The following is a 14,686-nucleotide window of genomic DNA, read 5'->3' as shown; positions in this document are numbered from 1 at the left end:
GAATGAGAATGTTAAAGTACATAACAACATATTATTTTAAAAAAAGGATTACTAGTAAGTAGTAAAGAGCCACAATAAGACAGTTAGATAGACAGCATAGGCTAACTACAGCAAGTAAGAGGAAAAGGTACCTTTATGAGACGTTTCATTGCAGGACTTACATTTCCGCATACAAATGTCTTGGATGTATCTCCATGATAACCCTGAAAGAACAATTGAAGGTAACTGGTATGACAAAGAGAGAGCCAAGACCACTGCATATTGTGTGGAAGAAATATATTTATGCATATGGAAAGTTGAACACCAAAAGTAGTGATCACAATCTTACATTTAAGTAGACTGTCACATCTATGTTTATTATATCACCATCCTGCATACAAAATGAATAGTTTCAAATGCCAGAAATGACTTTAAGCAGGTATTGGCCACTAACCACACAATGCACGGAACATGTACCTGTAACTGGCGTGAATCTGGTATTCCATGGCACATACACTCATTAACTGATGTGCATACACTCTTAGGAAAACCCCCATACCCTAATGGAGAAGGGTAAGCACCAGCATCAATGATCATTTGATGGACAGCTTTGTCAATCTCATTTGTCGTTACAGAGGGCTGAGATGATGTAGAGCCATGTTAACTCAAACCATTATAACTTCTGATTAAAGTACAACTATGTTATTCATGTTGTAATAGTAATTATTTATAGAAAAAGCAGTTCTGTACTTTATTAAGCAAAACTTTAGTATCTTAATAAAACAAAGACAACTATAACTGGTAATCTATAATGACAAGAAGAAGCACAAACCATTTACAGATTAGAATAGCACCATGATGAACCTGACCTAATCCACATAACTTTAGGGTGGAAGAAATTAGAACAGAATGACTGCCCGTGAAAGTCAAAACGTTAACCTAAAAAGCGAAAGAACTATTCATCGGAAGACAGCAGGACTCTTGAAACAAGATTAAGAAGAGTCGTGCCCAATTGATACATAATACATTGTACAGAGAATTGGATTAAGCTCATAAGTACCTGGCAGGAGATAATTACGAAAACATTTGGAATTATCTAATGAGATCAAAAGAGAGGTAAAAAACATATACCACTCAGGTAAATAACTTTATGTAACTCAAAAGCAAACCTAAGATGCTAGGAAGCATAAACCAAGGCAGCGAAAAAATACTGGTGATAAAGCTAATATCAGTTACACTAAAAACTTTCCAGCTATAAGCAATCATATGTTTGAAAATATTGGCTATCACAAAAGTCTCACCCTGACTAGGGTCCCCCCATAGTCTACCACCCGAGCAGCAAGTTCACATGCAGCCCTCAAGCGAGCAAGGCCTTCGGCATCATGAATTTGATGCTCCTCTGCAATATCCGGTAACAATTTTGTACCTACATAAGGAGGCCTCGGGATATGATCAGGGACAGGAAGGCCAGGTGATACCCTTCCACGTCTCAAAGGAGGCCGTCTTTTGGATGTAGTTGAAGTTCGAAGCTCACGCTCTCTGTGTCAATGAAAACATGTCAGAGTCTTCTTGATATATTGGTAAATATAAATCAACAAACAACTTGGGAAAAAATTACCCTATAAAATTTTGATTTTGAAATACAATAAAAGAGATAGACGATATAATGCAACTTGGTGGTTACGGATTTTGGTTAACAAAAGTTAGCTGAACTGAAAAGATCTAAGCGGAAACAAAATGTTGAAAAATTGAAACGCAGAAAATAACCTCAGATTAAGATTATTTTTGCTATCCAAGAGATTCTAAAGTCCATATTTGCAAAATTCAGCCTTCACAAAATCAATTTACGTTAGCTAATCTCAGAATATGCTTCCAACCAAACATGAATCCAAATGCTAACTGTCAAGAACAAGCATATTCCTATATTGAGCAATGAAAGTAGAGTCAGTATCAACCGGAATAAAATTGTTTAACTATATATGGCAACTACAGCTCAAGTTCTTGCAAGATAGCTTAATGCCGAAATAAATCTTTTAAAACCAGTCACGCTCTAAGGGAACTTTCCAGAAAATGGGGTCAAGATAAGAAAGCAGATTCAACTGCAGCACTGTGGTACTGCACTATTGCGAATTTCAGTTATTTAACAACCGGTGTAAACACTGAGTTCTCATGGAAGAAAATGCAACATGATTCGAATGTACAAATAACGAGTAGAAGCAACAAGCCACTACAATAAGACCCAAAAAGTGGCACCGGTTACCTTCTTATCCTGATGGCTTCCTCCAAGCCTGATATTCTCTTCGAGTAAACAACAAGCCGTCTCATCAACTTTGCACCTTTATGTCATTTCATAAACGCAGGAAATTAAAATCCAGCTAAAATCACAATAGGAACCAAACACCTCGAACACAGCTGGTAAAAAATTTCAAGCTTGAAAGTCTCAACCCAATACAACTTTTCCAACAATTTCAACGGAATTCCCAATTGCCCATGTTATCATCAACCTCAATAAAACCAAACAGCTGAAAACTAAGCAAATAGGGCACAATTTAGATAGATAAGCACACAGAGGAAAAAGCACAAACACCCGGTGGGCATAGAAATTACATACTCTGCGAAGGCAAAGCGCTTTGAGAAGCGAGTGGGGCCCCCATGAGATGAGTGGACGACGCTGACAGTCTTGCATCGCCATGGAAGCTGAACGTGGAAGATGACAGAGAAATATCTCCCGCTATCATTCTTGCGGAGGGAGATGAATTTTGTTCTTGAGTTTGAATTATCGTTTAAAGGTGAAAGAATTTCTTGTTAACTGAGGTCATCCAAAAAGAAGATTTTTATTTAATTATTTTTATATGTAAATGAATAATGGGCCCAAAGCCTTACATTTGATTGTAGTTGGGCTTATGTTTGGGCTTAACAATCCTATTTGGGATAGATTGAATCTACCAAACTTTGAGCCCAACGCCTAAATGTAATTAGGAGTAATTAACATTTATAAATTCGGCATTTTAATTTTTTTTTGGTGAAATAGAACAACTACGATTTAATGCTGGAAAGTCAAGAATACTGAATTACTGAAGCAAAATAATGCAAATGCTCTGAAATTGCTACATCAAATTACTGTATGTGTTTAAGATTGTATGACAAAAAGGACAAGAAAATCAGTTGGAGTTTAATTATTTGTTAGAAATGAGGTGTGTAAACAACAAAAGGCAACCCACTTTAGCCCTATTGGATCACCTAACATATGAAACGTCCTGATAATTGTGGGGGCGGTGTATAATTATTAATGTGAACATTAAAAGGTAGTGCAAGTTGCAAGAAATTAATAGTAAATTATATTATTAATTGATGTTGTTGTTATCCTAGGTAGTGCAAAAGACTATATGGCACATATATTATGCGCGTCTCTATTGAAGACAAAGTCATGGTTTTCGTTCTACCCCTAAAATCCACTAATTATATACCCACACACACATTGTTTGTATATACCATTTGCTATTGTAAATATCTATCTACGTTAAGAATGTAGTATGAAACTACTATATACATACTTTTATATTGAACATATATGTTGCTAACAAGAATATAAAATGACACTAAAAAACAATATTGATTGATGGAAAAGTATGCTGCAAGATGCTCAGAGAAAAATCAATATAATTTGAAAAAGAAAAGAAAGTCAGAATATATAATTAGACAAATCATCATCACGATCTCAAATGCCATATAAACTTGATTGACTAGGTCCAAATAACTATATTCGTTCCAATGTAGCATGAAGGTGAGAGAAGAGAGAATATATATGTAATCAAGTGTAGCATGAACGTGAGTAAAGCAATAGATTTTGTCTGCAGAGGGAAGTTGCCAAGAAAATGCAAGAGCGTAGACAAATAATTATATAATCTTAATTACTTAATGTGCTTCGGAATCACGCCGTTATACATTAATTAAGCTTCCCAATATCACTTTTTTTTAAAGTTTGCCTAACACCATATGTTAATTAGGAGATGACAACACGCAATTTAGATTGTAAAACATTTTCTCCCCAACCAATTATTCGAAAGTTCAGAGCCACCACCAGGCACATGGGCTCGAGCCCTTGCTAAAAATATTTATAATTATTATCAAATCTTTAAATTTATCTGAATTTAATGTAAAATACTATGTAAAAAGTGCATATCCATTATTTAAAAATATAGCTTTAAATGGTTTATGAAATTGTCAATCTACTTTTCTTTTTCAAACATATGGCTGAAATACGCTAATTGTTCCGGATGAAGACAGTTTGATATTAATAATTTGTTGTTAGGATAGTTTAATTTTGACTTGAGAGATGCCTACCACCATACATACTTCTCACAAAAATCCAATTTTTTGTTACACAAATTAATGCCATAGTTAGGCCATTGTATTGTTTTAGTTGCTAAATTAATATATAATCGATATATAAAGAAAAATCTATACTACTTTAATTAGTTCTATTATTGTTTGTTTGACTATAAGTACTCCATCGTAATTGCATGGGTATAATACAATTATATATGTCCACATAAATAATCAAGTTGACATAACTACACAAATATCTTTGGCTAAGATTAGAATACAGTCAAACGCATTTAATAAACATGTAATCCCGGCCATGCTAAGTTATTTAAACTTGAAATCCCATTTATTAAACACACACAATCACACATACATAGGGATTCGCTTATTTACCAACTAATAGTATTTAAATATTTTTAGTAGACCTCGATGATCAAAGATTCAAAATTAGACCCACGGCAAACTCGTTAGTTTAAACAATAATGTTTGTCGATGGAAATAATTTATTACTACTGTATAATTAATGCAAAGAGAGAGGGATATTTTGCTCTTTCGAGATCGGATTTTCATGCATGATATGATTCTGCCGTGGATATGAATCACTGAATCTTAAAAATCAGATTAATTCATGCACCGTATAATTTTGGTATCCGATAAAATCTTACACGGATCATGGAAAATATTTAGCAGAAATCATGTGAGACACACAAGTGGTATAATATTTTGCAGGCGGTGATTTATTTTTTATAATAAAGTTAGCTTTACACACTACGATTAATGATTTCTTTATTACTAGTTGGCAGTGAATCTCATTGTTTTTGTAGGAATACATAATTCCTTTCATATGTCCTAAATTAAGATGTAGAGAAGGAAAGCACTTCAACATTTCAACTATTGTATAGTTTGTCGATTGCATGCCATCGTATATTAATCCACTTTATGTAATTTATTATATCAATATAGCGCAGTGATTAGAGAAATTTGTGAACTAAAAGTTGAAAAGGGAAAAAGTACAAGTAAACCATAGCACAAACAACAAAGAAAATTGAGATATTTCATCAAAGGGTTTTTCTTATGCACTTTAATTTTATTTAGTTTTTTACTTTATCTGTTGAATTTTCGAATTAGTGATGAAGATAGGTTAGTAGTACCAAATCACACGTGAAAAAGAAGAAGAAAGATAATAAAATGGAGAGAAGTTTGTATTCCCATATTTATCAAAACCTAAAAGGTTGAGCAAGCCTTTCTTTTTGTGTATTTTACTGTACAATTCAAGCTTTAGCAAGTTGCAACATCGCCATCTCACTCCACCTTCTCCTCCCTTTCCCCAACTACATTCACAGTTGATGAAAAAAACCAACAACAATAAAAAAGAAAACTAATTGCTACTACAAAACATCAATAATCCTTTGTTTCTTGGCGCTCATAATCTCCATATCGTCCATCTCCCTCGCCCTCTTCCCACTTCCGCACTCAAATATATTCACCCCAAACAACCTCACCATCTGAACCCGGTTCGAACCGGCCGGCTCAGCCTCCCTTCCGCTCATCACTTTCCAATCAATGTACAGCTGCTTATCCGGGCCGGTCGAGCGCTGGAAACTCACAACATCCCCGGCCCGCAGATCCTTCTCCTTCACGAACCGGCTCCACCCCTTGGTTAGCACATAGCTCTGGCTACTATTCCAATACGAATACCGAAATCTCCACACTTTCCCGTTCACATCTTCGAAATTGAGCAACACTCCTTTGCTGCTGTTCCCACTCTGCAGAGGGAAATGCCTCTCCGCGTGCTGCTTCGGTATCACGAGCCGGTTCAATTTGCCGACGTCGCTGGGCGTCACCGCCTTCTCGAACAGCGGCTCCCGCGCCTTGGCCGAGGAGAAACCGCTTTGATTCGTCGGCGATCTGTTCCCTCCGGCGGCGCCGAAGCAGCGGCGGCTCTGGTCGAGCTCGTCGCCGTAGGTGTGCTTTCGGAGCATGTCGACGACCTCGGCCTTGGAGTGGGAGCTGAGGAAGGCGGCCTCGGCGTCGTCGGAGAGCGGCTTGAAGTTGGTGACGGCGTCGCGGCCGCGGAAGCGCTGGGCGGCGGTGTCGTAGGCGCGGGCGGCCTCGTCCTCCTCGTTGAAGGTGCCGAGCCACACGCGCTGGTGCTTCTCGTAGATTTGCGCGCCCCACCGCCCGTTGGGCTGCGGGACCACGCCCTTGAAGCGGGAGGATGGGAGCTTCCTCGACTCCGCCTCGACGCCGTGCTCCGCGTCCAGGACCACGCTGGCGCCGCTGCCGACCCGGTCAAGGGACTTGACCGGGGGCAGGGGCCGGGGCCGGGGCGGCGTCATTGATAGGGAGTCGGTGGTGCTGCTCTCGTCGACGGAGCTTCCGTCCATGTTTTTCTGTTTTGGGTATTTTCTTGGAGAGAAAGATAGGATGTTTGAGAGAGAGAGAGAGATATGGATGAAGTGAGGTGTTGAATTGATGGTGAATGTGAGTATGTGGAATATATATATATATATAGAGGGAGAGCAGCCGTGTGTAGAAATAAAATAATGTTGTAAAGTAGTTGGATTGGAAAAAATTAATAAAAAGAGGTATGGAGATGTGGGTGAGGTGGGTCAACCCTAGAGATGGTGAGGAAGTAGGAAGATTCATGTGGCATAACTATTAACTATAGGGTACAGGAGCAGAATGTGGGATAACAAGTAGTAGTAGGGATTCACATGAGTGTATGAGTGTAAGTGCATCCCCCCTTATTAGTTTTGTGATTCTCTACATATTTTCATTATATCAGCATGGCTCCCTATACCAATTATATACGTGTCAGAACTGAGACTATGATTTTGGTTGCATCTCTTCCGAATTTACCTAATCAAATTACACCAAATAATCATTGTAATAGTGAGGAAAGATTATTCTTTCCATGTATGTATGAGTTGGATGTAGTCCTATAAATATTGGATTCAATTGTGACTCAACCGAGCAATATAATCCAAAAATTTCCCAATTCAATAATTCAATTTATTTAATACTCTAGCATGTCAATAAAAACACACAAGATAAATCAATCAGAGAGTGACCATGAACTCGGTTGCCCAAATTAACTACGTAGCCTGAAAGTGAAAACCTTACTTTCTATATCCAGGACATGTTTTTCTTCATGTGCATGTCCCACTCAATATAACACATTTCTAAAAATTAGCAACTACTACTACAATACTACTCTCTCTATTTTATATGTTCTCTTCTATTTTGTTTTCTCTCTATTTAACATAAAAAAAAATAAAACTATATAAAATTATATTTGAAAAAGATGCTCCACTGTAATTGGGACGAACCAAATTCAATTATTTCAACAATCAATAAATTTAAATTGGATATTTTCATCACAAACAATTTAGAAGTCAGGGAGAGAGTAAAAGCATAGTCCAATAATGACCATGTTCACAATTATTTTCTCCACTTCTGATACACGAGGTAAGAAATTCTAAAATTAATGGTGCCCCCGATTTTGAATCTCCGAACAATGTCATACTCATGAGATCTGAGAACATGAGGAAAATACTAAATAGGAGAAAGATCTAGAAACATGGAGAAGTTACAGACATGGAGTATGTATTGCCACCAAGATGTAAAAGAAGTATCCCTCCAAAAGGCTACATTCCTGAAATAAAAATGTACGGGAATCGAGATATTTGGTGACACACTTCGTCGGGTTGAGTCTATATATTATGTGGCCAAAGAACTGTTTTTTCAATAAAGAAGTTCATTAATGATTTTCTATGTAATGATTTGAATGTTTATTTTTAAGTGGAGAAAAAAACAGTCTTAAAAATTAATTGCATATCATCGTCAACATTAGTTCGTTTTTGTTATCTAAAAAGATTATTAGGCAAATTTGAATGGAAGCTGCATAAATAAATTTTATGGTAAGATTTAAAGTTTATATATGTTGATCTTCTACTTATTACATTATTTGTACATTTGTATGATACAATGAAGACAATTTGTAAACGTGTTTTTCTTCCATGTTAGGATGAAGCAATTGCCACGTCGATAGTGGATTTGTAGCAAATCAAATGTCACTAATAGACAATGCTACAATATTTAAATAAAAATCCTCCAAATTATGTCACTCTCATTCAACTATCTTACACCAGAAAGACAACACATTTTATTAACCACCTATTACACATTGAATGACGTGTCATTAAATATGGCACACAATTTTTCTCTCGATGTACATAGGGGTATACGTATTAATCAGATTACACGTCATTCTTAGAAATATGAATCTTTATGTTTTGTCTTTTCTCTGTTTACTCAAAACACCACAAATAAATAAATATATTCCTGCTGCACCCTGTTTCACTAAAATCAAGTTAATTCACAAAATAAATATCTCGAATTGAGTTATATTTTGATGATTTGATTTGTTAATTAAATCGGCCGTATGTAACAATGTAAATCATTATATCACATTGAGATCACAAAGTAGATGCTACTATAAGAAGAGATAAACATTTAAATATATTCTATATGCCTACCCTATCTTTATCGTGATTAATTTAATAATTTCAATGATATTTCCAATAGAATCTTTGAATGCATAAGAAAATAGGATGTTTCTCAAAGGAAATATTGTTGCAATTAATCTTTTTTTTTTTTTTTTTTTGTGACGCTGCTTTCTCTTCAAGTGGGTCCTTGTCTATGATCACTAATTTCTTGTACTAAAAAACATTATATTGAAGTGGGACTATTCAAATCCTTCTCCACCTTAAATAGTAAAGGATAATCAAATCCATTATATTATATTATCTTCTTATCATCACTAATTAAATGCTGATCTCAAACTGATGCTTCTGTTAAATTTAGTTGGTGGAACAGTAGTTATCTAACATGAGGATAACTCAATCCCTATTATACTTTTATCCCTTTTCTTTTGTTTTCTAATCTAACATTCTAATAGTTTGGTTTGAACTCTGAACTTGCAAAATCTTCAGGCAACATTCGTATCTAAATCATTTTTGTCCAATTCAAAAAATAATTCTCAAAATTGTGTCACATGCAATTGAGAATTATATTTTGAATTGGACCCAAATACAAGACATTTTCTGTATTAATGTGTTGTTGGGGAACGAGATACTCTTTGGAGTTTGATTGATAGCCTATGTTGTTTTGTGCTCTTCTTAGTCATCAATCATCATTAATTCATTATCATCATCATATCCTCACACATTATAGTCCAATAAATATAGTGAGTTCGGAGCTTAGTCATCATTACTATCTCATGTTAGTGCATATATCATGGTTTTATTCGCCCGTTTTTATTCACACACATATAGATTATTAGATATACTCGTTTTAAGATTTCTTCTTATCTGATATTGGGTTGGGTTGGGTTGGGTTGGTAAATTCAGTGATTATGTCTTGGAAAATCACTTAACTTAGTGGCCTTGCTTCAATTCCGTGACGAGGTTTTCCCTTTAATCTTAATTAATCATTCATATTAATATATATCTTATCACCAAGTGAAGAATATTTGTTTTGTTTATAATTATCTATTATCCCATAAATTTTTAGAATTATGCATAAAGATATATATATGTCATCGCGAATCTTTAATTTGAGCTGTCTTGGATAGATATTTTGGCTCTTTAATTGGATGCATTATTTTTCAATATTATCTCGAAATAGTGTGACGAGTAATGGAGATTGGTTCGATATTAATAATAATAATAATAATAATAATAAAGATTGTGGTTTGCGCCTGCGGAAAGGAAAAGTAGATTAATTTCGGCACATGATTCATTTGTTGGCTGCTAAAAATATGAGATACACTATTATATAATTAACCATATACTCATGTAGTAATGTTTTTTTATCATCATGCCATCATATCTTAGATGACTGCTGCTTTTGTGTGACGTTTGTTGCAAGTTGAGTTAGTTACTCCATTTGTTTTATTCTTTATAGTTAATCGCAGAACTTTATTTTTCTAGGAAATTAAATAAGATGAATCTTGCTGACGTAGAAACCGTGTATAGATAGAAGCTTCTATTTAAATAATTTATCGATGTCGATTGACGACTTGTTAAGTCTTCTTCAAGTAAGTCTGTAAGGGGTAACCATTTACAGATTCAAAAGCTAGTACTATTAGTTAAAATTTGTTTGTACTGAATTATATTATGATTTGGCTAAAAGTAAATTTTTCTTAATATGATCACTTTCACCTATTATGTTGTTTAATTTTATTTCACTCTATTTCAATCATAATGTTAACACAAGCAAATTTAGGCTCGTAATCATTATAGTAAAACATACATAATCGTTTAACATTTTTTAGTTATTTTCATAAGTTTTTATTTATTAATATAAATACATGAACTTTAAATTTTTCTGATTGTTTTACATAATACCATCTATATGGCAAAAGGTGTGAAATCTATGACATGTTATTAGCCTCCAAATACATGGACTTTTGACATTTTTTTTATTTTTTTTATAAATATTCCTTTCTAATTTAATTTAAATACATGTACTATGAGATTTTCTAATTTTTTCTAATAAATAATTTCAACCAAAATATAATTATTTTGTGAATAGCTCTAACTTTAGCTGTTCTAAATTGTACTATAGTAATTTTTAATTGTTTTAGACAATAAATCTTTTTAATATATCGAAGACGAACTATGTCTAATATCTTGAAAATTTAATACAAGTATTAAATTTTAAAAGACATTTTTTAAAAAATTTTTAAATCGATTCCCTCCATCCTATCATAGCAACCATTTTTTCTAGGACGAGATTTAAAGAATTGTTAGTTGTTACTTAAAGAGTTAAAGTGTAAAGTAGAGGGTGAAATAACTCCTTATGGTGGGACTCCCAAAAAATACGGCTTATATGAAAGAGGGGTATTATTTAAAATATTACGCTTTTTATAAATTTTAATAAATATAAATTGATACTAATATTAAAATTTTAAAATACAACATTAGGGAAAAATTAAAAAAGTTTTTAATGTTTTAGGGAAATTTTAAAAAACTCAAAGTTGTGGTAAATTCAAAAAAATCAGTTGTGTTTTTTCGATAAATTACCCTTTTTATTCAAACGATGTCATTTTAATTTTTTGGGCTTTTTGCCATGTCTTCCGAACATACCCTTTTAATTTAAAGAAAATTTATATTTTGTTAAAAAATCAGAAAAACAAAAAAAATTGTGTATTTAAATTCAAAATGGAAGTTTGGGAGAAACTTAAAACATGGAAGTTACTATTTAATTACAAACAAAATGTAGAATAAGTTTCTTTCACCAAACTAAAAATGTTAAAAAATTTTTTACATGTTTGGGCGGGATTAAACATAAAAAAAAAATTAAAATTTATCATTATTTTATTATTATATAATTTTTAATATTTCTAGTTTGATTAAAATTTATTATTTTAATTGTTAAATTTTCGACTAGTATGCCTTAGAAGTTATATATAAATGAAGATATTTCTTACTCAAGGGTAATTGTAATTTATAAATGCTGAGCGCTGACTATTTAAACGTCCCAAACCCAGTTGAGAATTCAATGTGCTACATAGAACTTTCCTTTAAAATTAAATGTTTAAAGCTGTCCTTATAGCCTATTTTAAATCGGCAACATCATTTTGGCGGATCAATAAGTATCCCTATAATTTTTTTGACCAATTTTAAAACGGTAAGACTGACTTTTTTGACAAAAAATTTTAAAAAAATATACAGTGCAATTACCAATAAAGTTTTTAAATTTGCTAAATATTTGTACGCCAATAATGAATGTGTACACATTTCTTTTTCTTTTTTGGGGACAGTATAATTTTTTATTTAAAATAAATATACATTTAAAATGAAGTTTCTTTGACCAAACTGAAATGTTTAAAATTAAAAAAAATAATAATAATAATAATAATAATAATAATAATAATAGTTCTACTAGACCTTTTAAAAAAATTGATACTTCATCCGATCCATTAAATATCTCATATTATCTTTAATTTAATTCCATTTTAAATTTTATTATTATTATTATTATTATTATTATTATTATTATTATTATTATTATTATTATTTCATCAATATACATGTCATTCATGTTTTCACTCATTTTATTCCTCCATCTATTCCCCGAAAAAAAAAATTGTTTTTTTTATCCATTTCATAATAAGATTTCCTTTTAATTTTCTAGTATCAAATAGTAAGTAGGTTAATTCTACCCCTACAAACTTATTTTTCTTTTTTTATTATAAAATAATATATATAAAAAAAGTTTTTTTATATTTCATTCAATTTTCTTAAAATGCCCCGATTTTTTAAAATTTTTAAAAACTAAGGGTAAAAGGGACTCATTTTCCCGAGATGGTAGAATATTACTAATACTAGTATAAAAAAAAATAGTGCGGGACTTATTTTTTTTAAAAAAAAAAATTCTTTTTTTTTGTATTTCTCAAACTCGTAACTAATTGGAACATTTATTTATGAACGAAAGGGCAAGATTCAAAAAAAAAAAAATCTTGTATTTTCCAACTTTTTTCTAACTTCTAAGCATTTCAGTAACCCGGGAAAAAACGCATCTTTTTTTCATTTCATACTGTATTCCTCGATTCTTAATTAAAAGATACACACATAAGTCATTTTGAGGAAATTAAAATGAAAAAAAGGAATTTGAAATAAGATTATGAAGATTGAAGACAAGCATATTTTCTGTTTCTTCATGTATATTGTTTATGTGCTTCACCGACCAGACCCCCTTTCCCCAGTCAACCCCCCCTTTTCCCTAAAATTTTAAACCCAAAAAATAAGTCAATACAATTCTTATTCAAGATTCAAACCTACTATTGCTTTAATACCAGTTGTTTTTTTTAAATAATCAGTATCCAAAATCCACCTACACCTCATGCAATTAACTACATTTTGGGAAAAAATATAAATTATACATAGATAAAAATGGGGGGGATCAAATAAAAACCCAAAAATTTAAAAATAAAAATTAATGATCTAAAAATTAAAAAAAATCAAAAAATCAAAAAAATCAAACGAAAAGTCAACGAATTTTGCAATGATTGATCGGGAATTGGGGCATTAAAATTAAATTTTACCGGTTAATATTGATTAAACCCGTGTTGGGTTCGGGAGTTTAAATTTTTTATATAAGGATTTTATCACGCCTATTAATAGTATCATAAAATCTCACTAGCTTTATTTTAAAATAAAACAACTTTAAAACATTCATTCATAATCAGTCCTAACAGTCAATTATTACTAAAAATTACAAATTTAACATTAAAAATAATTATAGACATTGTAGATAGTAATAAACTTAAGTGGGAACATATAAGAGAAACTAAAATTGTAGAAAAAAGTATACATAATTACAAGAGTAATAGTTTGACACAGCAAAATGGGATAGCTAGAGCAATGAAATGTCATTTAAGCTACTAACAAATCCACTGGTCCCCTTAATTCGAACTCCAATATTATAATCCGCAGGTAGAAAAAAAAACACTTTAATTTCCATAAATCAATTTTTTCAAAAGATGACCGTGTATGTCATTGTCTGGAAGAATTTTTGGCTCAATTCTTTTGTCACGGATAGAAGACTTGGGCAAAATAAATAGCAAGATTTAATGATCTAAAATCCATGCAAGAAAACTGTGACACACCAACCTGTATATCAATGCTGTCCTATTAAAAAATTGTAGACATAACTTATAACTGATCCCATTTTGAAAAGGTCAAACACTAATAATTGACATTAAAAATAGACGCGCAAAAAAAAACAACTTAATTATGTGAAATGTTAATGAAAAAATTGTGTGGAATTAAAATCAAAGTAGCCCCTAGAGCGTGCAAGCTGGAGGGCAGAGCATTATTTAGCCAAGTGGCTTTTGTTGACTGTCGAATTGATATTGGGACCATGCTACACTTGAGCTTTGGCACATAGTCTGTTCCCATTGGTCAATTGCACGATTAAAAAAATAAAACAAATATCACCATATAAGATCATCAAAAACTACTAATCTATAATTTATGCACATGCATTTACTTATCTTTTTTTCTTTTTAAAAAGGATTAATATTGGTTTATTCAATTTCAATAAAGTATACTACTATTTGATATTTTTCGGTTTTGGGTGTGTAATTTGATTACTTATGGCATAAAAAGCAAATCCTATGTTGTTTAAGAAGAAATCAACCTAGCTAAGTTATTAATGTAGGAGTAGTATGTAGAGTAATAGTAGTAGTTTGAAGGAGTATATGTTGCCGACATGGCACGCATAAACTCGAAGTCAATTAGCAAGTCAACATCTGTGTTTGGGGCAAGTTGGTTTATGTTGAGCTGTGCTCAATTTGTTATCTTGTGTT

At 32.5% G+C, this 14,686-nt stretch overlaps 2 protein-coding genes across 2 annotated transcripts; both read right to left on the bottom strand.

Moving 5' to 3' along the window:
- Positions 1–131: 131 nt before the first annotated feature.
- Positions 132–2,787, bottom strand: LOC125198035 (methionine aminopeptidase 1B, chloroplastic-like; the record flags this gene model as incomplete). The annotated part of the gene is made up of 6 exons (XM_048096496.1): positions 2,591–2,787; positions 2,240–2,315; positions 1,281–1,518; positions 457–618; positions 329–370; positions 132–203 (listed from the first exon to the last, which is right to left on the bottom strand). Coding segments are annotated over exons 1-6 (717 nt in total), but the record flags the coding sequence as incomplete, so codon positions are not given.
- Positions 2,788–5,486: 2,699 nt separating this feature from the next.
- LOC125198036 (AP2/ERF and B3 domain-containing transcription repressor RAV2-like) lies at positions 5,487–6,790 on the bottom strand. The gene has a single exon (XM_048096497.1). The coding sequence runs from the start codon at positions 6,690–6,692 to the stop codon at positions 5,694–5,696; it is 999 nt and encodes a 332-aa protein (XP_047952454.1). The 5' UTR covers positions 6,693–6,790; the 3' UTR covers positions 5,487–5,693.
- Positions 6,791–14,686: the final 7,896 nt, after the last annotated feature.

This window comes from Salvia hispanica, unplaced genomic scaffold, assembly GCF_023119035.1.
Source record: "Salvia hispanica cultivar TCC Black 2014 unplaced genomic scaffold, UniMelb_Shisp_WGS_1.0 HiC_scaffold_1174, whole genome shotgun sequence".
Taxonomy (NCBI): Eukaryota; Viridiplantae; Streptophyta; class Magnoliopsida; order Lamiales; family Lamiaceae; genus Salvia; species Salvia hispanica.
Note: the sequence above shows the minus strand (reverse complement) of the source record. Positions and strands in the feature narration are given on the sequence as shown.

Coding starts and splice junctions, on each gene's coding strand:
- LOC125198036 (XM_048096497.1), bottom strand. CDS start 6,692: ATGGACGGAAGCTCCGTCGACGAGAGCAGCACCACCGACTCCCTATCA.